The 24,341-nt window shown below is 42.8% G+C and overlaps 1 protein-coding gene across 1 annotated transcript in view; it reads right to left on the bottom strand.

Moving 5' to 3' along the window:
* The window catches only part of GNPTAB (N-acetylglucosamine-1-phosphate transferase subunits alpha and beta), a 94,443-nt gene that overhangs the window by 63,739 nt on the left and 6,363 nt on the right, over positions 1–24,341 (bottom strand). Inside the window, exons 2-6 of the mRNA XM_013004058.2 lie at positions 17,651–17,770; positions 16,744–16,785; positions 12,570–12,775; positions 9,008–9,072; positions 8,592–8,726 (exon numbers count right to left, since the gene is read on the bottom strand). Coding sequence (XP_012859512.2) covers positions 8,592–8,726; positions 9,008–9,072; positions 12,570–12,775; positions 16,744–16,785; positions 17,651–17,770 — 568 coding nt within the window. The remainder of the gene's footprint in view (positions 1–8,591; positions 8,727–9,007; positions 9,073–12,569; positions 12,776–16,743; positions 16,786–17,650; positions 17,771–24,341) is intronic.

Genomic DNA, 24,341 nt, shown 5'->3' with positions numbered 1-24,341 from the left:
CTCAAAACAAATTCTTTGATGATTAGGTTTGCAAATGTTCCTTGACATGTGTATGGCATGCCCTTACTGACTCTTCTTTTACCAGTGCCTGACCCAGACACCCTTCATGTGCTCTTATTCTATCTCCTGGGAAACCAGCATGAGAGGGATGTATAATGACCTTTAGGAGACAACTCAGTCCAGATCCCAATGATTTAGATTCTTTAGAACTGACCACTTTGTAGATCAATGCATGATTCCTGAAATTGAATTCTGTGATGCTTTATCCAAAGATTGCCCAACAAAAATACATTGCCTGTTAACCCGCTTTCACTATCTCTGCTTTAAGAGTGCCTTCCTGTATTTTACGTTTGTTTTAGTTTGTTCACATAAGGGTGTATCTCAGAGGTGTTATGTCATTGGTGGTCACCCTCACGAAGTTGTGTTATGTGTTTTTCTGTGTTTCGGTATATGAAACGCAGCACTGATGAACCTATAAGGACAGCAAGTAGAATAAGGGTTTGGGGGGGTGAGGGGAGGTACAGTGGTGGTTGTGGGGGTGGTAAAAGGGAGACAATGTCAAGGAGTCCAAGAAGAAAGTGAATGGTTGAAAACTGATTATGGCAGCAATTGTACAATTCTGCTTGATGTAACTGAACTAGATAACTATATATGTATTAACTCCCAATTAATAATAATTTTTAAAAAAGAAAAATCTTTATCCCCATCTTAAATAGAAATTCACTTTCCATATATGCAAAATATCTTAAACTACAGTGAAGTAAAAACATTATTTAAAAAAAAGAGTGCCTTCCTTATACTTTTGATCTGATACTCCCAATCTGAATCTTATTTCCTCACAATGAGCATTTTCTGCTAAGCCTACTGCTGGTGCTTCTCTGTAAAATAATATCAAAACAATAAAAACGGCGTTCTTTTTAAGCTGTTGAGATTCTGAGGTGTTAGTTATGGCAGCCTGATGGATACACCGCGAAATAAAAAGCACGCGATGGTGCCGAGACACCACTACCACCTGCTCGGGAGGGACGCTATCAGGGGGTCTGGGCCAGTGAGAGGAGAAGGTAGAAAGGACAAAATCACGAGGTGTACTGGTCAGATAAAGAATGGTGGGGTGGCCTTACCTTCCAGTTTTGGGACTGCACTTCTGGGTTAAAATAATCATTTAAGATCAAAAGGGCATCAGTCAGCCAAGCCATACCGTTCAGAAGGTGTCATGCTTAGTACTCTTGTGCCAATTTGGCTCCCTCCTGTGAGGTATGGGTGGAATCCAGCCTATCAAGTAAGTTGCAGCCTGGTGACGTCTCATTGGGGATGTGGCCTAAATAGGAGTCTGGAGAATGAATGGGTTTGTCTTCTCCCCTTCTTGGAGGACCAAGTTGTTCACCACCTCATGGTGCATCTCCACGCCACACGCCATGCCATGTCCCACCCCGCCCCCAGGTCCCACCAAGCCTCACATTACCAAGCCTTGCTCCCTGGCCCTGCTGCACCACACCCCCTTTGCATCCTGCTTCTTTGGCTCATGGGCCCGGTAGCCATGTAAGTCAGGAAGAACCTTCAGCACAACATCTAACCCCAGAGTAGGTCTCTATGGGGCTAGGTGGGATACTTTCCTGTTATATATTCCTTTCTCAATATAAACCCTGTAGTAGTATCCATTTATAAGTGCCCTAGTTTTGCTTCCCTATAGAACTCAGCCGAATACAATTTGTACCAGCAGTGGTTCTACAAAAATAAAATCATAAAGATGAGTTTTTCTAAATTGGTTCTCAAGCCGGATTAGGCCTAAAGGTACTGAAAATGCTGCCTCTGCTGGTATGGATATCTCTAGCCACTATTTGTAAAGAGACATTGCTAGTCCAGGGTATGACGTAGCAAAGTTAATATCCTAATATCACCACCAACAGAAAAAGTGGCCAAAAAGTGAAGATATTTGTGTCTCATGCGAATGCTCACCAAAGGACTGCCTCTGCAGAGGAAGAGGTTACAATCGAGCCACAAGTGTCATTGCCCAGTGGTATGGAGGGGATGGATGGCAGGGATGAAGTTTATGTGTAGGCTTAGCAACATGGGCTTCCATTCACCATGGCTAAATCGGCCACTGCCATTGCTGAGTGCTCAATTTGCCAGCAGCAGAGACCAAAGAAATCCAAGATAGGGGATCATTCCTCAGGAAGATCAACTAGCAACCTGGTAGCAAGTTGATGACCTAAAACTACTTCCCCTTCAGGGGAAGGGCAGAGTTTTGTTCTTACAGGAAGAGATACCAACTCCGGAGACTTGCCTTCCCTGCACACAATGCTTCTGCCCAAACTACCATTTGTGGACTTGAAAAAATGCCTTATCCATTAGCATGGTAACCTGAACAGCATTGCTTCAGATCAAGGGACTCACTTCATAGAAAATGAAACGCAGCAATGAACCTATGATCATGGGATCCACTGGTCTTACCATGTATGTTCCTCACCACCCCGAAGCAAATGCCTTGACAAAACAATGGAATGGATTTCTAAAGACACAAGTACAGCACCAGCTAGGGGGCAATACCTTGCAGGGTTAAGGAAATGTTCTCCAGGAGGCTGTGTATGTAGCGGCTGATGAAGGGTGCAGTGTCTCAAATAGCCAGGATTCATGGGATGGAATCAAGGGATGGGAATGGCTCCACTCACTCTTGCTCCTAGTGGCCCTATGCTCTTCAATATTGGAAGACCTAGTTCCAAAGGGAGGAATATTCCCACAGCACTGATCCCATTGAACTGGAAGTTAATAATGCCTCCTGTCCATTTGGGGCTACTCATGCCTCAGGATCAACAAATAAAGAAGGGTGTTAGTGTACTGAATGGTGCAACTGGTCCTGATAGCAAAGGGAACCTGGTATTACATAATGGAGGTAAAGACTATGTTTGGAATCCAGATGCTTTAGTACTATCATGTCCTGTGGATAAAGTGAATAGTGACCTAGAGCAACCACATCCTGACATTGGTACTAAAGATCCAGACCCTTCAGGAATGAAGGTTTGAGTCGCCCTGACAGGCATTCTAAGGCTCAGTTAGGGCCACATGATCAGATGCAGAGACAAGGTCTGCAATCATTAGTTCCTCTATGTATGTATGCATCAAATATCTGTGTCTTGTTCATTTATAAAACATAAGACATAAGTGGGGTTGGTGTGTTTTCCTTTGTGTGTGTCTTGAATGTATCATGTTAGGCACAAGTATGACTGCACTGGGGCAGGGGGAAGCGGTGGATAATACAATAGGTAGCGATCACTAGATATAAAACTAGGATCGGCTCTGTAACCTTCACCTAACTCACAAAAAGTTAAAAAGATAATATCGATAACTGTTCTGTGCAAAAAAAATTAATGGACAAGGAGGCCCAATTGAGAACTGTTTTGCTGCAACACTAGATGGACACGGGGCGGTTCTAGTCTGCCCTACAGGGCTGCTGGACGTTGGAATCTGCTCAGATAAAAAGGAAAGCAGAGCATACGTTCTTTGTTCTTGACAGCTAATCTTCTGAGAAGAGAAATGCTCAGTCACAGCAGTTGCTGAGGTGTGTGCAGAAGACGGAGTGGACACCACCACTCACTTCCAGCGCAACACAGTCCCACTGAGCCCTAGGCTTCCTCCCTTCTGCCATGATGCTGGGAGTGTGATGAGTGCCATCATTTCTAGCTACTCACCCACCCACTCTCCCTTTTCTCTCCCGGCCACCCCCAACTATGGACTGGATCCATTGCCATTACTTGCACTACATGACCAAGGTACTCCTTGAAAACGGGATGTCTTGCTGGGCTATGGTAACAGTGGCTGAACTGGTTTTCTGCCTCCAGTCTACCGCTGTCTAACCTAGGTCTAGCTGCTACACTTTCTCCTACAGTGCTGCTTTAAAATAGATCGGATTATGTTTTCCTCCTGCTAAACCCACGAAGTTCAGACCAGGCTCTTCAACACAAAACACTCTGATCGATGTTCTTTTCCAAGCTTGTCACCTGCAAAATCCCAGTCTGCGGGGACATTTGTCCTTGGTTCTCAGGACAAGCCATTCCTTGCAAGCGACAGTCTAGCCCTTTACTCTGCTTTCTATGCTCTTTCACATTCTCATTTCTTCTGGCTGCTCTATTCAAGGCCCAGGGAAAATACTCTCTGTTTTACAAAGCCTTCCTTCCCTGGCTCCCAACTTATCTAAGGAGCACTCAGTACAAACTCCCATTTGGCATCGTTCACACAGGGTGGGGTGGGGGTTGTTGTGTTATTTCAAGTGCTTTTAATCATTCAACTGTACTTATCTCAGCCCTTGGCATTCAGGCATCTAATTAGCGCTCACTAACTAAATTGACTGGGAAGTCGATCATAGGGAACTTCAGCTCCGAATACCCAGGATAAAGCCAGGAGGTAGAATTTAAGAAGAGAAAAACACCTGCAGAGTAGGCTTTAATGAGAATACGCTCTTCTGTTCTTCCTCTTTCTCATTTTCTATTCTCTCCCTGGCCTCCAAAAACCCAAAGTCCAAGGGCCAAAATGTCTATCACAGGTGATGAAGTTATGAAAACAAATGGCAACGGGGGCTGAGGATGATTGGTCTGACCCTCTTAGGAGGTGCTGGCCTCCATAGGGACAAGGCTGTGAACAAACAAAGCTCCAGGGGACCGGATAAAATTCGGACAACGTATGAACATAGAGTCGACTGGTGCTCCCAGTCCAATTCAAGGAAACCCCACCCAACCTCTGCTGCAGGGTCTTCTCCATGCCATCAAGAAGCAGCCTGCTGACCGATCAAACACTGTGTGGCTTTGGCATGCAAGTCAGCTGGCAAAGTGATCTGGGATATTCAAACCTGAGTGGGGGATGAGCCTTCTTTCCTGAAAATTGTTATGAGTGGAATGATACAAATAAAGACTATCATTTGAACTGACAGTCAAAAATGCAGATACACATATGTCCATAATTCTGGACCCATCAAGAAGTCCAAGAAGCCCCACTGACATTGGCTGAGATGAATGTTAATCTATAACTTTGCCAGGACTGAAAATAACTCAGGGGAAAGAAATGGGAAAATGTCTATTTTTAAATAACTGTAGACTAAAAAAGCACTCAACCCTACCCTAGCCTAGCATTACCAACTTCCAGGTACCACCACCAGAGTAGTAGGAGAACATACAGAAAAGAAAAACAAACACACACAACAAAACATAATTCATACCTCCACTCAATTATAAAAATGGATCGATCTTCAGATTATGGAGGGAAAACAATCAAGTCGGAGGGAAGCAGGGGCTTAGCAAGGGTAAAGAAGTGTGTGTGGTCAAAGCAGGGATTTAGTATGAACATCTCAGTCACTGCTCCTCGCCACCCTTCCCCACTCCACACAGCTAAATACCAGAAAGCAGGAGCAAGAGGGCTTAAACAGAAACACACTGCCAGGCCGCAAGTAAGCTAAGTCTGATGGCAGCACTAAATGAACATTTCTTAAGTGGCTGATGGGAAACATCAGTCAGTGTAAGTCATGAAAAAATAATAACATAAATTATCAAGAGTTTCAAATGTGGTGAAGAAAGCTGATGGTGCCCGGCTATCAAAAGATATAGCGTCTGGGGTCTTAAAAGCTTGAAGGTAAACAAGCGGCCATCTAGCTCAGAAGCAACAAAGCCCACATGGAACAACATATCAACCTGTGTGATCACGGGGTGTCGAACGGATCACCTGAAGACAAATGGGTGCATAAGCAAATGTGGTGAAGAAAGCTGATGGTGCCCGGCTATCAAAAAGTATAGTGTCTGGGGACTTAAAGGCTTGAAGGTAATCAAGCGGCCATCTAGCTCAGAAGCAACAAAGCCCACACGGAAGAAGCACACCAGCCTATGCAACCACGAGGTGTCGAAGGGATCAGGTGTAAGGCATCATCAGAACAAAAAATCTTACCATAGTGAATGATGGGGGCAGTGCGGAGTGGAGATCCAAAGCCCATTAGTAGGCCACTGGAGATCCCCTTGCAGAGGGGTCTCGGGGAGGAGATGAGCCAGTCAGGGTGCGATGTAACAATGATGAGAAATACAACCTTCCTCTAGTTCCTAAAGGTTTCCTCCCCGCTCCCACTACCATGACTCGAATTCTATCTTGCAAGACTGGCTAGACCAGAGGAGGTACACTGGTACAGATAGGAACTGAAAATACAGGGAATCCAGGACGGATGAGCCCTATAGGACCAGTGGTATGAGTGGCAAAACAGAGAGGGTAAAGGGAGAATGAGTAGGAAAGAGGGAACCGATTACATGGAACTGTGTGTGACCTCCTCCCTGGGGGACAGACAACCAAAAAGTGGATGAAGGGAGACGTCGGACAGGGCAAGATATGACAAAATACCCATTTATAAACTATCAAGGGCTCATGCGGGAGGGGGGAGCGGGGAGGGAGGGGAAAAATGAGGACCTAATGTCGGGGGTTTCAACGGAGAGAAAATGTTTTGAGAAACGATGTACAAATGCGCTTTACACAATTGATGTGTGTATGGATTGGGATAACAGTTGTATGAGCCCCTAATAGAATGTTAAAAAAAATACAAATAAATTAAAAAATAAATAAATAAAATTAAAAAAAAAAAAATTATTAAGAGTTCGTGAGGGAGGATGGGGAAATGAGGACCTGACATCAAGGGCTCAAGTAGAAAGAAAATGTTTTGAAAATGATCATGGCAACAAATGTACAAATGTGCTTGACACAATGGATATATGTATGGATTGTGATAAGAGCTGTATGAGCCCCCAATAAAATAATTTTAAAAAAAGATTTCTTTGTAGAATCAAGAAAGTGGAGCTTAACTGGTATATGCCTAATGTAATGCCCTCTAAGAAAAGAGATATTTATGTTTTACACTCAGATATTTCCAACAGAAGAGCAGGCATCTTGACATGATGTCAAGCAGAAAGTAAACTGAGTTAGGCTGAGCTCTCCAGAGACACAAAACCAGGGACACTTGTATGTGAATGTACACAGGAAGAGATTCATATCAAGACACTGCTCACACGGTTGTATAAGTGGGTAAATCCAGTCTGGTTCACGCCCGTGGGTCAGATGTACATTAGAGGCCAGTCCCGAGTCCTGCAGCTGCAAGGGCTAAAGGAAGCAGGACGGCTACAGGCCAGGAGACACAGAGCTGAATGAATCCAAGGTCCACGGCTTCTGAGATCGGCAGGTGACAGAATAGGAGGTATACAAACCGGATGCAAGATCCAGAGCCAGCAAAATGAGCTGGCTTCCACGTATTGCCAATCTATCCTAAGAGCTGCCTCTGCCCCAAATGAAGCCTTCCTCAGTTGTCTCAAGGCTGTGATCATCCTTGGCTGCTTCACAAAAGAACTCACCATGGACTTTGACCACTCCATGTTAGGCCATAAAATGGGAGAATCCTGGCTCACCCCTGTTGACATAAAACCTACTTATCAACTCTACCTACAATCAGGCAAATGGCTCAGAAAACAAGAAAGGGAAGGAAAGCAGAGAAGCATGCCATAGGCCAGTCCCCGGTCCAAGGTCAATCCTAACATGGAAACCCAGGAGTTAAGAAGTATAAATTCTAAATGTATTATAATCTCCATTAGCTATAAATGAACGAGGATTTTTATAAAAGTCCCATAATTGTGAGTGTTGTCTAAGTTTTGCGTGGTCAGTGAACTGGGTCATCAAACCCAGCAGAAAAGTAGAGTGCCACAGGATGTGCGGTTGGTGTCAGAACAGGGTAGAAAAGGGATGAGGGATAGAGGATGGAGGCACAGGGGACCTCTGCCCTGCAGCAATCAGCCTCAGGCTGGTGTGGACATGGACGGTCCTTTTGCAGGCAAGGGAGGTCAGGTCTCCACATCACTTATACAACTTGTCTTAGTCTCATTACCTCCTCTCTCTCTGACAGACAGACAGACAGACAGACACACACACACACACACACACACACACACATATCTGGGGATTCCAAAGGGGCAGTCTGGATAGATTTTCTCAAAGGACATGGGATGGGGTGTGCTAGGAGAAAGGTTAAAGAGCACTGACAACGGCATTGGTGACGAAAAGGGTAGGAGGAAAGTTGTGATGGGGAAAAGGCTGTGCTGAGCAACTTTTCTCCATCACAACAATACATCTACTCACTATTCAAGGGTAGCAAGGCCTAGCCTTTGAACAATGGGAAATCTTACCCTTTCTCCCCAAAAGCCCTTATCTTGCCCCTTCAGACTCTGCCTGCTTCTCAAAACTCAAAGAACACTTCAAAGGTGCACCGAAGCCCGCAGAGTTCTTTGGGGAAAGGTCATGGACAACAAAATGCTGCCTTCAGAAGGGCATAGACCTGGATGGAGGGGTAAGTTGAAAAATAACAGCTTCACACTTTGCTATTTTTGTTTAACAAAGGCTTCTGTGACTTCATAGCAATACTTTTAACTTACCCTCATAGACAGTCACCTTTTGACCCAAGATTGGGGCACAATCGAGACTGGTTCTTAAGATGGTTGGCTTTACTTAGAACAAAATGGGTCACAGGAGAAGGGTCGCAAATTAAATGAGACAGATCAGGTTGATTGCTGTGTTCACTGTGCTCTTACCAGTTTTATTTTAGATGAAAGGTTTTCTGGCAATTTTGCTTTCAGTTGATTTGTTTCCTTGAATGTCGGTGGAAATCCACTCAGGAAAACCAATTCTTGCATTAACACTAATCCAGGGGCTTCTTTATCTGTTGTCTGAAATGAATGGGAAAAACAACCACAACTTACTTTCCATGTCATATGGCTGGTGAAAACACACACACAGACGTATAAAGACCTATTAAGTACTTCATTATACATGTATCAAAATAAGAGTGCCAAGATTACTTAAATCAACTCTCAGTAATATTAGTAAGGTAGCTTTAGAGAAAAAGTAAATATTGCAATGCCTCTCAGAGGCAAGCATTATTATAGTTTTTACTCATTCTTTTACTCTAGTCTACAGTAAAAATACAATTAAATTTAAAACAACATACCAAATAGCCCCTCCACACTGTCTGTGTGCTACTTCCTTTAAATACATCAGCCTGGGCATCTTCAACTACAAAATACAATAATGACAATGTAAAAATTAAAAAACAGACTGATCAAACATATTTTGTTTAATGGATACTTAAATACAATGGCTGCCAGGACATTTTGTAAGGCATTTTGAGAAACTAAATTAACGTAGTTGACAGAGATCAAATGAATGTACACATCGAGGGAAACAATGAATCCCGTGTACAATTAAATGTTCCACTTTACAAATATGGAAGGAAAGATTTGTGTGCGCAGCAGAACTAGCTGTACTGGAGCTGGATCTCAATGGAGAAAAGGCCATGTACTGTGAGTACACGGACCATGTTCTGAGTGAACTTTTGTTGAAAATTGAATGGTTTGGCAAGAGTAAAACATTTGAGAGTGGTGATCAGGAGAAGAGAAGGGTAGTTAGGCAAAGGGGACCTGGACCAGGTGGTTAATAGCAGGAGGCACTACAGAGCTGGGGTTCTTTGGGATTCACAAGGACAATGGTCTCCTTGAAGGTTCATCAGGTAATACTGAATACAGGAGAGAGGGGGAGAAAGAAGCAAGGATGGCGAGACTTCGGCTCACTGACTTTGGACACATCATCAGGAAAGATCAATTGTTAGAAAAGGGCATCGTGTTGGCAAAGTGGAGGGTTGGTGAAGGTAAAGAAGACGTCCGTGAAATGGTTATCTTGGCCAAAACCATGGACACAAACATAGCACATGTCATGAAGATGGGCAATGTTTCCTTCTGTCAGAAGGAAACATAAGGCCACTATGTGTTGGAGTTGACTGGCCAGTAACTAATAACAGCCTGGGGGTGGGGGCGGGGTCAGAGAATTCAGTCGCGCGCATACACACACACCTCTCTCTCTCTCAGCAAGATAGCCAGCAACATCTATCATCCTTATGGATAAAGGACTGGCTGTTCATTGAGGTGAATTATAACCTGACCCATGGTGTCCAGGGCCATATAACTATAAAGTCACAAATAACAGAGATTTTAGTAGTTTGTCGTAGTCTGGTCCTTTTTGAACTATCCTATTAAGGATTTAAGAGATACAGAAGGAATCTGTGAAATTTGTGGACTCATACAGAGGTGATAAAAAAGCAAGTACAACTATTAACAAATTTACGATTCCCAAAACATTTTACTCTGGAGCAATGACTCAAATCTAGAAAAATAAAATCTCCTACAAGACACACACACACACACACACACACACACACACACACACACACACACCAACTACCTAAGCTTAAATTTAAGGGTGTTTGGCCATAGGCACACATAAATTAATTTTTAAAAAGATAGGTGTTTTAGTTGACAATGCCGTGGTGGCATGTCGGGTGACTGGTGGACTGCTACTGCAAGGTCAGCAGCTCACACCTACCAGCCACTCCACAGGAGGAAGTTGAGGTCAGTTGCACCTATTAACAGTTAGAGCCTCAGAAACCCTATCCAGGGTGACTATGAGTCAGAATCTACCCAAAAGCAATGGTTTGAGGGTTGGGTTTTTGGAGTTCCGTGTGAGTTAAAATGCAATACGGCTGTACTGTACGAGGGGATTTCAAAAACTCTGTGGAACAATGGAATTAAAAGATAGATAATTTTCCCACAAATTTTTTAAAGCCGCCTTGTATCTCCATAGCCGGATTGTGCTTTTAAACCAACGTTCACCACTGAATAAGAAAGGTGGCTATTTCGCATCACCTCACCTATTCGGAAGCCAACTTCACTATATCCTGACGAGTCTCATCTCGTTTAATGAACCTTTCTGACTCAAGCCAGCCTCTCCTCTTGCCTAAACTAGGACCTTAACCTCTTGTAGCAGTGGTTCTGTTCTCAACCTGATGTTGTGGTGACCCCCAACCATCACATTATTTTCGTTGCTACTTCATAACTGTAATTTTGCTACTGTTATGAATCAGGCGACCTCTCTGAAAGGGTCGTTTGACCCCCAAGTTGAGAACCGCTGCCTTAGAGGCTATTATTCCCAACCATAGCAGACGACATGATCCTTTCAAAACATCCGATCACATCATTCTTCTACTCAAAACCCTCCAATGACTGCTGAGCATCCTTGCAGGTTGAAGCCACAGTCCTTGTCATGACTAGCTACCAGTGCCCGCACCACCGAGTCTCCCCTACTTCTGAGCTCACCTCCTGCCACCGTCGCCCTTTCTCACTCCAGTGCAGCCGTATCTACGGGAGAAAACTTTGATGGTGTGAACTGTGAGAAACCATCTGAATCGGACTGAAGCCATTTTGACTGAATCAACTGTGTTTGGGTATAATCAATTTTGTTACCAGTTTATTATCGTACGTTTTGGCTGCTTACCTAGGGTTCACACAAGGGTTTGGAATGTTAATTACTATTTGAATACTGCTTGGACTTGAATTGACCCCACTAGCTTTCTTGGTCACACTATAGGGTTGATAGAGAAAGCGTGCTCAGTGGGAAAGTAGATGCCAAGATAATGACCTATAGCATTCTTTTATATATGTCCTATGTTGCATGTACTTGTGCTTTATGGATTTTTGTAACCTGTCCTGTAGTTGAAGAACTATAGGTCACCGCTATGTAATTTGGTTAATACTGCTTGAAGAAACCAGTATAAATCACTTGGAAAATTGGGATATTTGTAGCACCCACCAAACAAACAGCCTTGCTGCTGTGGGACGCTTCATTGGCTAGCCTCCTAACTAGTAAAACCAGTTTTTCTCCTATTCTATTCCACTTGGAGAAGCTATTCAGTTCAATCACTCCAGGGCAAGGACCCAATATTTAAGGTAGCCACAGTTATATCACATGATGGGTGGGAGGGTAGGGGTGCATGCACCAATGGACAAATTAAAGGGGGGGTTCAGACTGTGAGGGATGTGAAAAGCAAATGCAGATTACTGCATTCTCTCCAAAAAGCATGAGTCAATGGATTAGAAATTTCAGATTTACTTGACAAATGGGTGCCAGAGTAGAAGAAAATTTTACAGGCAGCCAGAGCAAGGAGAATATTACAGAAGGCTCTAGGAGGAAATGTAGCATAGTGTAAAAGAAAGGCAACAATCTTGGAATCATTTGCAAAAACCAAAGCAAGCAATAAATGAGGTCAATTATTATTAGTTATGGAGGTCAGAAGCAAGAATGAGTTAAATGCTGGTCCAAAGATTTACGCTAAGAGGTATGACATTACAAAATGGGAGAGTGAGGGCAGGATCAATATCTACGGGATGACATCTAAACTGCAGAAAGCAACGCTGCTGAAGTTTAAGCGAGCCTCTAGAATAACGCAGGGCCAAGAGAAGGAGGTAGTTTTGAACGCTCGGGGTCTGTGCAGTGCATCTTCTTCTGCGGCGAGGGTGGAGATTTTGTGGCAGCTCTTCTGCTTCTCTTTGTACATTTTTAGTGTCAACTTCGCTGACATTTTTGGAAAAAGTAATCATTTCTGTTTCATTCACAATTTTTTAAAAAAAATTCAAGAACCCAGTAAGAATGCACTTTCAAAGCTAACAATGAAAAGATCTTACCATCTTTGGTGGTGTCAAAAACGACAACTGAGACATTCACAGATGGGTTTTTCGGTTTTGCGACATTGAACAAGTCACTGGCAGGATGAAAAGAAGGATGGAGAGATGGCAGGTCCTTCAGCGTGATGTTGGCTGGCAGCGCTGGGTCCAGGACCAGCATCGGCACCTTAACGCAGTGAGTCAGCAAACATTCCAACTGCTTCTCGCTGGGAAGAAACAACAACAGGCAACAGCCACATTCTCCAAAGTATAATCAAGAGAGAAAGGAAAGCTTGTTGGTGCTACTGAGCCTTCCAGATTGTCTGCGCAGACAAGAAAAGCTCTAGAGCCAGAGCTTTCAATCACCGTTCCCTATTCTATTAATAAAACAAGGTTGCCACCAAAATTTACTCAGAAGTCTCTGTTATTTGTGAGTGGATCCCATTTGGAATCCTACTCATAGCAGGATTAGAGAGAAGGAAAATTCTGGTAAATAAAATGCAATCTTACCAACTATGACTCACCAATTTCAACTAGAATAGAACTAAATACACAGGATATGAAACTACACTGAAACAGACAAAAGCAAAGGAGTCAATGTCCTGATATAAATTCATATGAGATAGTTTTATGTAAATATAAGAAATAGCCAGAGATTCTAACAATGGGTAGATAATTCACAAAATGGAAGCTGCAAGAGTTAAGCATATAAAATTGTTCAAGCGCATTGTTATGTGCGATGAGTGGGTTCCCTCTCATAGCAAACCTATGTACAACTGAACAAAATATTGCCTGGTCCTGTGCCATCCTCACAACTTTGCTTATGTCTACACCCATTGTTATAGCCACTGTGTCAATCCTTCTTGGTGAAGGTCTTTTTTTTTTTTTTTTTGCTGCCCACTACTTTATCTAGCATTATTGTTGCTTAGTAAGCTCAATTCCTCTAGAACACTGCTGGTACCATTACAAATTGGCATGTGCTACATATGTGCCTGCCTTGAGTCCATTCTTCTCCTGGGAGTGATTTCCCCACACACACACCCCACCCCACCTTATCCACACAGCAAAAGAAATGTGGCAATATATATGAGGGAACATGAAAAAATAAAAGATAATGGAATTTTCCATGAACTTCGGAAAGACCCATCATATATTCTAACCCATGAAAATACACACATGCTGACTCAGTAATCCAACTTCCAAGCATCTATTCCAAAGGGAAACAAACCAACTTACGCAGAAGAAATGCCATAGAACCAAATATAAATATTACAATGAAAATATGGATCTGTCCAACACTCAGTAAATTAGTCACTTTATGAAATTTTCAACAACTATTAACCAAAAAAACATGAAATATGAAGAATAATCAAAATGGAAATATAGTTGTTTCTCAGATTATACTCTCAACAATATTTAATTGAGAGGATACAATCCTGATGCATACCTTTCCTGGTTTTAAAACATGTCATATCCCTTTATTCTACAATGACTGCCTTTTGGTGTCATAAGAGCACAATTAAGTAGTCTAGAATTCCCATTCTTCACAATGTCATGTAAAATTTTATATGATCCACACAGGTGAATGTCTTTGAATAGTCAATGAAACACAAATAAACATCTTCTGATACTCTGCTTTCAGCCAAGATCCATCTAATGTCAGTGATGTTTCTTGTGCCCTCTTCTGAATTTGGCTTGAATTTCTAGCAGCTGCCTTTCAATGTACTTTTGCGCCTGTACTTGAGCTATCTTCAGCAGAACTATTTGCATGTGGCAACAATACTGTTCAATAACTTCCACATTCTGTTGAGTCACCTTTCCTTGGAATGGCCACATATTTGGATCTTATCTAGTTGGTTGGTGAGGTAACTGTCTTCCAAATTTGTTGGCATAGATGAGTGGGCGTATCTAGTGCTGCATGAGATTTCTGAAACATTGCAATTGGTATTCCATCAAAACCTGTAGCCCTGTTTTCTGCTAATGCACAACTTGGATGTTTTCCTCCTAAATCATCAATTCTTCCTCAACTACCTAAAAGGGTTAAATATTATCAAATTATTTTTTGGTACAGTAATTCTGTACCTTCCCTTGATGCTTCTTACTTTTTCATTATCTTGCCCACAGAATCCTTCACTACTACAACTCAAGGCTTATTTTTAAGCTTCAGAAGTGCCAAACCCATTCTTCCTCTTTTGTTTTTTAATTCCAGGTGTCTACACGTTATCACAGTATTTTACTTTGTCTTCTCAAGTCACCATTTAAAATCTCTGGTTTAGTTCTTTTACTGCCATTTCTTCCACTCCCTTTAGTTACTTGTAATAATAGTAAGGTTTTATGTCAACTTTGATAAGGCAGGATTCTCCCATGATATGACCTAACATAGTGCAGTCAACTCCATGATGGAATCTTCTGCGAAGCAGTCAAACAGTTGTGGGGAGCACAGACCTCCCTAATTTGGCCTCAACCGTGAGGGAGATTTCATTCAGGGTGTGGCCTACATTTCGCATAAATTGACAGTGTGTAGAAGCTTAGCTGACTACTACTGCGGGACTTGGAGCTTGCATCTGGTTCATCAACTTCCTGAATAGCGACTGTTGATCCCAGGAGCCATCAGTGGACCGCTAAACTCAGATTCATGCAGCTCTGCATCCATCAGCTTGCCAGCCTGTGGTCTACCTACTTCCTCTTCATCAGTCCCTGCGGCTACAAGATTCAGAAGCCTTCAGCTTACATCTGACCCATGGAAACTTGCTCACTTTTGCTGTGGAAGACAGTTTACTTTTGCAGGATCTGGATTTTGCATCCAGTTATATTACCTCCTGTAATATTATCTGCCGATCTCAGAAGCCATCAACCTTGGATTCATTCAGCTCTGCATCTACCAGTCTGGGATCTTTCTGCTTCATCTTCTTGCTTCTTGTTCCTCAGCCCTTGCAGTTACAGGAGCCAGGAGATGTCGCTAGCTTACATCTGGACCCGTGGACTTGAACAAGACTGGATTACCCACTTATACAACTGTGGGAGCCATGTATGTAGAAAGAATTCTAAACATGCATGTTGGACATCTCACATGCATGTTGGACAGTGAATAAGGAAGACTGAAGAAGAATCCATACATGTGAATTACGGTGCTGGTAAAGAAAACTGAAAATGCCATGGACTGCCAAAAGAACAAACAATTTTGTCTTGGAGGGTGCACAGCTAGAATGTTCTTTGGAGGCAAGGATGGCGAGACTTCATCTAACTTGTTTTGGGCATGTTATCAGGAGAGGCAAGTTCCCTAGAGAAAAGCATCATGCTGGGTCGCAGAGGTGCAGCGGAAGGCCCTCAACAGGCTGGACTGACAGTGGCTGCAACAATGGGTTCCAACATAAGAGCAACTGAGAGGACGGTGCAGGACTGGGCAACGTTTCCTTCTGTTATATAGAGTCGCTGTGAGTCGGAACAGACTCGACGGCACTTAACAACAACATATATGTCCACACGCAGGTGTCACTGCTTTGTGTCTCTAGAGTAACTACATTCAAGAGCAAAGTTCAGAGTCTTCTGAAATCCAGTTTGGTCTTTTCTTTCTTGTCTTCTTAGTGACCTCGTTTTCTTTATATATGATATCCTTGATGGCATCTCACAACTCATCTGGTCTTCGGTCACTAGTGTTTAGTGTTTAAAGTGTCAAATGTTGAGATGGTGTCTAAATTCAGATGGGATACACTCAAGGTCATAACTTGGTTCTCAAGAACTTGTTTTAGTTTTTCTTCAGATTCTGCTCGAATGTGCATATAAGTACCGAATGAATGGTCTGTTTTGCAATGGACCCTGGCCTTGTTCTGACTGATGACAGTGAATTTATCCATCACCTCTCTGCACAGATGAAGTCAATTTGATTCTTGTGGATCCAACTTGGGAGGTTCATGTGTACAGTTTCCATTTATATTGTTCAGGGAACAACTTATTCATTGGGTCTTCGAAATTCTATCATGGACCTCCATCAACAGCACTGCGTTTTCTTTTAACTGCTGATCCTTCTTCATATCCATCACCACCCCACCACCTGCACTTAACTGGGGGTTACACTAGCTGAAGGATCAAACATAAGTAATAAGAATACAAGCAAAATCCTAGGCACCCAACAAAAACAAAGGATTATCACTTCGATCTTTCCATTTATTCCTGTGAGGAGAAGCAAAATGTTTACCTTTTTTTAGTGGGTTCTGTTGTGTTCTTCCCAAGGATTTCTCTAATGAAAGACAAGGAAATAGAGCATTACGTATGCATAGGCAAGTACCATCCTGAAGCATAAATACGTGTGGGACTTACTAGTTACTATGCTGGAATCAACCTATTGGTAGGAGGTGCTACAATGCTTATGATTTTAAAATTCACAATTACATGTTCAACTTAAATAGTATAAATAGTCTCAAGCAAAGAAGCTTAACAGTGAAGGTTTTTTTAAAAAAAATATTATACTAGGAAAAGCTATCCAAGTCAACTTGGTGCATTTGGGAGGTTGTAGATTCTCTCCACAGAGGAAAAGGGACTTTGTGCTGCAGCTGCAGTATGAAGTGGCTAGGGGCCTGCAACAGGAAACATGCCTTCCATTTACAGTGGGGCAAATACATGGACGTTCTCGGTGAAAACACCTGAGGAATCAAAGAGGAAGCTAGACCAGCCAAGGTCCCGGCTCCAAAGGTTCCCTGGCAGCTCACTCCACTTTCCTCAGATAAAGTGAATGGAATGAAAACCTGATGTCTTAAAAAAAAAAAAAAGTCCTCAATTCCATAGAGTACTAAAGGGGGGTGGGGGATAATAGTTTTCCAGTGGCTTTTTCAAATTATTTTTGAGGACTCAATCTGCCTTGCTATAAAGAAAGGTATTTCCCTATCAGCAGGCCTGGGACTCAGGCTCCCTCAGGAGCAAGGCTTCCTTCGGGGGCTCCCTCACCTTCGGTTCCTCGGAGAGCATGCCATCCCTAAAACCCCACATTCATGTCAATGGCATGAATTTGAGAGACAAATGTTTGTTTGTGCAGCATGTTGGCAATGATTTGATCCTTACCAAAGGTTTTGCTACTTGTAAGGTGCATTTAAAAAAAAAAGTTATACCTCATTGCTTTCTGCTCCTCCTCCATCTGTTCTCTGACTTGCTTTAGTTCCTTTAGCAGTTCCAGATCGGTGCCATTCACCCAGGTATAGACCACGTCGATCGGCATGGGCAGACAGAGCCTAGGACAAACCCAAAAGTCTTCCAGCTTAACTGGATCTCTCCCAATATATTTGGGGATAAGATTACCACACCAGGTTTATACTTACGAGTTACGGTATTATGTATTTTTAATCAATGTAAAAATAACCCAGTTGTAGCATGCACTACAGAACACCATATTTTTAAATGGGAGCCAGAGGAGTGATACACCGTCCACCTTCTTTCTCTGTGCACTGCATCACAAACACCTTGTAAGGAGGTTGCTATGACTCCATTTTAAATAGTGATGGGAGAGCGTGGTCTTGGAAGCTCAGTTACCTTAGTGAAACTGCTACCCTTTCAGATTTATGTAAAAGAGGGAGCTGGGATACAAATGTAGGCAAATGTAGAAAAGAAACCAAAAGTTTAAATAATAAAGATACATACACACACTACCTACATACATAGCCCAGGTAGTGTAGTGGGTACACATTGGGCTGCAATTTGCATGGTCGGTAGTTCAAAACCATCAAAAGCTCTGAGGGAGAAAGACTGGGCTTTCTGCTCCTATAAATAGTTACAGTCTCGGAAACCAACAGGGGCTCAATGTGGGTGATAGATACATAGATATGGATATCACTGCCATGGAGTCGATGCTAACTCATGACCCTATAGTACAGGGTTTCTGAGATTTTAACTCTTTACTGGAGTAGGAAGTCCCGTCTTTGTCTTGAGGATATGTGAATTATATCTCAATTTTTTTTTAAAGTGGATTTAAAGTCTCAGACACCCAAATGCGGCATTCTGCTCTACCCTACTGCACAGTTCTTGTCAGGCCAGAGACCAAGCTCACCCCCCTTTCGTCCTCCTCAGAGACCAGGTGCAGGACCGGGCCCAGAACAGCTGTGAAGGGCTCCACAGATAAGTCAAGGCTCTGCTTTTGGCTGGATTCACACCTCTCAGTGCAGTTAACCATCGCATGTTAAAAGAAATGCAATTTATTTTTACGGATTATGATCGGTAAATAAATAAAAGCTGAAATATATTGGGTAGGGTCATTAAATAAAAATAATGTTTAGTGCCTGGTATTATTTTATGTGCTGGAGACTCAGCAGTTACTAAATACAGACCCAAATCTGTAGCCTAATGGAACTTAGAACTGGGAACTCATCAGCTGCTCCTTGGGTGAAAAAGACTGTCTGCTCCCATACAGATTTAAAGTCTATAATGCTGGCAGTCTTTTCTTTGTTTTTTATATATTTTATATGTATGTATGTGTGTGTATATTGTTTTCTTTCCCCCCCTCATGATTCCCAGTTTATGAAGCACACAGGGGACTGGTGTCTAGAGACAGTAACTGAGGCAATGACTTATTAGGGATTGGGGGACAGGGAGGGTGAAGGGAACTGGGGAACAAATAATGAATACAGGAGGGGTTAGGATGCATTGAAACTCATTGTGGTGCTGTATATACAACTATTTCCAAATATGACTGAACCATCGAAGTGTATGTTATGTGAACTATATCTCAATTAAAACCAAAAGTCTCAGAAACCCAAATGGGGCAGTTCTGCTATGCCCTACAGGGTTGCTGAGGGTCAGAACTGACTCGATGGCAGTGAGTTTTGAGAAGGGTGACGACATGATATAAACTTAGTAGTGATACATATGTAAAGTATCAGAACATGGTATGCGGTTAAGTGCTAGTGTATTAGTGCTTACATTCTGAGCAACACGTTTGCAGAAGGTTATAGTTTACATATGGAGCTCTGGTGGGGTAGTGGCTACACATTAGGCTGTGATTCGCACGGTCAGCAGTTCGAAACCATCACATGTGAGAGAAAGACTGGGCTTTCTACTCCTGTAAACAGTAAGTCTCGGAAATCCACAGGGGTTCAGCACTGACTCAATGGCAGTGAGTTTTGATGATTTACAGAGGGAGCCCTAACCCCATCTCAAGTTCTGAAGAACTGACCAGCAATGTAAAACACTTTGTCCTCAGGCCAAGTTGTTTGCTGCAGCTCTCCTGACCAGCCCAGGGAGAGGCAGTCTCCCCCTCAGCAACCTCCCTGGCGTGTGTCCCTGATGCAAACTGGGATTCATGGTCATGAGTCATCTCCTGCCCTTCAAGGTGGCCAGAGGGCCCTTGACCAAGCTTGTAAACTTTTCTAAACTGCAAGCGTGCATGTGTCGCAGTCCCGGCCCCTTCCTGCTTCTGTAGTCCCGCCGTCTCGGACTGTGACGAACTGAGCTGTCACCGATCATGATTTTGTGACAATGTCCTTTGCTTACATCCTACATAATGACCCTGTGGTTATGAATCCTTTGGACACCAGAGTGATTTGCTTTTGTCTTTCTTAATTCAAAGCTTAATAAAAAACACTGGGGAGAAAATAAAGTAGAAAAGCCATCGATGTCAGGAGCTAGTTTTAAACAGAAAGAGATCAGAGATGGCCTCACTGAGAAGGTGCTTTTCAGCAAAGACCTGAAGGAGGCCAAGAGGCAAGCAGTGTGGGTAAGTGGGGGGAAAATGGTCCCAGGCAAGGGGAGAAGCCTGTGCAAAGGGCCTGAGGAAGACCCATAGTTAGCTTCTTCGAGGAGCTACAGGCTGCTGTGTTAGAGACAAAGAACACAAGGGAAGAATGTGGGGGGCTTCAAAAAGTTCAAGAAAAATTTCCACTGTCTTTTAATTCCATTTTCCCACCAACTTCTTAAAGCTCCATACTAGGAGTTGGAAGCTATCAACCTATCAGGGATCTGGAGTTTCATTTAAGAAAACAAGAAACCAATTGCCTATAAATCACTTATATGTGATAATTCAGTATTTGCCAAATTTGAACTCCTTCAGTATCTGCATCCAGTGCTCCAGACACTCAAACTGTATGCTTTTTGCCAGACATGCAAAGAACTTGCAAGTTTGGGTGTCTCTGAATGTGCTTTTTATCTCTGTCTTGAATGCCTTTTCTTGCTCAGCTCCTTTAACCACCTCGTCCTTCTCTAAACCTCCCTCCACTTCACCCAGCCATAAAGATCCCTAATGCCTGGCAGGCAGCTTCCACAGCACTCTGACATTCTAGGAGGTTGGTTGTGTGGTAGGTACTATTTGCCAGGCTCGCTATCCCCCCTAGATGGAGCCTCCCTCTAGGACACGTCTCCTCCTGTACGCTGATGCATTGGTTTCCTCTAACTCCAGGCTCCCTCTTCCTCCCTTTATCTGCATGCACCTGTACTAATGCTTCTCAAATTTTAGCAGGCACCAGAATTACCTGAAAGGCTTGAAGCAGTGTACTGGGTTTCACCTGATGCTGCTAATGTGATCATTACACCTAGAGAACCCTTGGTTAATATGTTCTTCTTTTATTTTTCAATTAAAAAAAGTTTCCCCCACTAAAATGCTGGTTCTCCTTCTGACACAGTCGGTAAGACTGTAAAATGGTTCGACCACAGTGGAAATGATATAACGCTTCCTTAAAAAGTTGGAAATAGAAAAAGTGTGTAATCCAGTAATTCCTTTCCTTGGTATATATCCTAGAGAAATAAAAGCCAAAACATGAACAGATGTATGCATGCCCATGTTCACTGCGGCACTATTCACAACAGCAAAGAGCGAAACTACCTGAAAGCCCACCAATGGGAGAATGGATTCACAAACTAGGGTATGGACCAATGAAATGCCCCACAAAACTCACTGCCATCCAACTCAACTCACAGTGTCCTGATAGGACGTGGTAGAAGGAAGGGTTTCTGAGATGGTGATCTTTACAGGAGGCAGACAGCCTCCTCTTTCTCCTGCGGCGTGGCTGGCAGCTTCCAATTACGGACTTTGCTGTGAGCAGCCTAACATGCAACCCACTCTGCCACCCAGGCTCCTCAACACCCCAGACAAGTGCTACCATGAGGGAAGGGCAGGCAACACAATATGAGGGAGCAAGCCAAGACACTGGAGGCTTGCAAAGAGTTCATGACAACAGAAGCAAATATTGCTATATGCATACTCCTGCAATAATGGTGACCTACAAGTAGATAGTGGGATAGACATGCGGGCTGAAGAGGGGTGGGTGGGAGAGCAGGCGTACACCCACCAATATATACAGATTTGACAGAGGCTATTTGCATATGTGTATACTTACCTTGGTGGCGGAGCATGCAGGGAGCACAGTTAGGAAAATGTCTCAGACACAACCTAACACCTTGGGGGCCTAAGTTACTATGAGGGGTCAGGACCATAGTCTCAGGAGACAGCAAGGTCAATTAGCATAACATGGCTCACAAAGATGCTGCATTCTATTTTGGTGAGTAGCCACTGGGATATTTAAAAGCAACCATTAAAGTTATGAATATTGGTTTTTCTGTGCCCAGAGGAAAGAAGTTTGGTGAAAATCAAGAGATAGCAAGGAAATAATTATCCCAATGGACTCATAGTCCATGCAAACAGCAGTCTCCACAACCCTGAGGCCAGAAAAACTCAATGGTGCCAGGCTACCGCCAACTGCTCTGAGAAGGCTAGAGCGGAAGAGAAAAATGTGGAGCTTTACTCTGAATCACAAGAAACCAGGCTTACTGGCAGCAGGAACCCCAGAGACTCTATGGCCTTTAACCACCCTGTAGGTCTAGAACTGAATGCACCCAAACAATAGTCAGGTCAATAAAGGGAACCAAAACACCAGTAAACTATGCATTCCTTACTCATCAATCATTTGAGATAAAAGGCAGCATTTACCCTAAGGATAAAATTCAGAAGGGTTAGGGTAGGAAAGAAAGAGGAATTGAAAATGGAAAGAAGTAGGATATATGATGTTATTCTGTGGGGATTGCAATCAATATCATGAAACAAAATGGGTATAAACTGTTGAGTGGAAAATTTATTTGCTCACTGCACCATGAGCCTGATTCACAAGAAGTTAAAAAAGATAAAATGTCAGTTCTATGATTTGCTGGTTCATCTCTCAGCTCATTGAGCTTATCTTGTTCACCATTGTACCTCCTCAGGCCTAGAATCCTGCCTGGGTACATAGGTGGGCTCCAAGGCGGGCTAACACCATCAGCATATGGAGCAGTCTTTTGCTTTGACTGTCTCACATTACCCACAGGTAAATTATCTAAAATCCTTTCACCCCAACTTCCAAGGTGGTCTATGCTCTGACTTTTAATAACAACAACAACAAAAAACTTGTTTGATGGATCAAGCTCTTCAAAAATGGGTAGGGGGGCGGGATCCACATTCTGAAACTTTTCTGTAAATATTATCTGGGATTAAAGATATTTTCATTGACCTATGGGCTTTCCATACATGCTCAAGTGAGGAAAAGAGCATAAGTATATACTTTATCTAATAAGGAATATTTAATGATTAATTTAATTCCGGGGTATAAATTAACAAGCCCAGGATCATGTGATCTGCTCAAGGTCAATGAGTCAGTTGTTTAAGTACTTCTGAGCAGACTGAGTATGAGCCTTTCCTTCCAACCACTAGATCCCACTCTTGGGTCATAGATAAGAAGGAAGCCTTCATCATATGGGGGAAAATGAAGTAAGTCACCCATGACTCAGATCCAATGCGGTGGTAACTCTGAGCCAGCTTTTGTTTTAATAACTGGTTATTTTAAGTAAATATTCAAGTCACTTAATTGTCCCTTATTTTGCATTCTAAAAAGCAGACACCAAAACTGATACCCAAAGTACCTTAGAAGTAAGTAGTTGGAAGAGGTTTTACATTTTATCTAATACCCAGATTTTACTACAGATGGCACAGTCAAGCTCCAGACTAGCTTAATACCTCACAATTAGTAAGAGCAGTTAATTTACATAGCTACTTGCTAGTGACATACGGTTTTGGGACTTTTTTCATTGGGGCAAAAATACATTAAAAAGATTTGTATAGAAACTTCAAATGAGTGAAAATTCCAATAAATAATATGCACTTTAAAACACTGTATTACATTTACCATTGTATTACAGCTTAAATTCTGAGCCCCTTGGTTTGTTTGCAAGAGGCGACAGCTGGCAGTGACAGCCCCAAATCCATTTGTAGAATCCCTACACACTGAATGTTTTCTGATCATTAACTGTGAGTATACATAATATTGTCCTCAGGCAAAATGCCTGAAGAAAGGATTGCCTCTACCCATCTCCAGGCAGCCCAGGGAGGAGCAGTCTCTCTCTTGAGCTTAGCTAGTTGTGTCCTTGACGGAAGTCAAGGTACTGGGGACTGTACACGGGACTGCATAGGCATGAGTCGTGCCTATTAGTCTTGCCGTGACTGCCTTGGTCAAAAGGCTCTGGACCAATTTTGTAAGTAAGATTTTCCATCTATCTAATGATATACATGTCCCAAATCATGGTCCCGTTCCTGTTTCTGTAGTCGTTGTGATCCTGATGTTTTGACCAGCCACCAATTACGCTTTTGTGACAGTTTCCTCTAAGACTCGCCCACCCTCAAGCTCTATCTTGCTTCTCAACTGAACAGAGGACACCATGGTTAGCCTTGCATTGTGGCCTCCCTCACCCTGATGAAGGGTCTACGCCTTTGTGCTCAGTTGGTCTCTTTTTAAGTAAGATTTGAATGTTCTCCTTAAGATGTTTTTGCGATGGAGTCTCTTTTGTAGCAAAACA

Source organism: Echinops telfairi, unplaced genomic scaffold, assembly GCF_000313985.2.
Source record: "Echinops telfairi isolate 266 unplaced genomic scaffold, ASM31398v2 ScPeMD7_2;HRSCAF=8, whole genome shotgun sequence".
Taxonomy (NCBI): domain Eukaryota; kingdom Metazoa; phylum Chordata; class Mammalia; order Afrosoricida; family Tenrecidae; genus Echinops; species Echinops telfairi.
The sequence above is the reverse complement of the archived record's forward strand: the minus strand, read 5'-3'. Positions and strand labels throughout refer to the sequence as shown.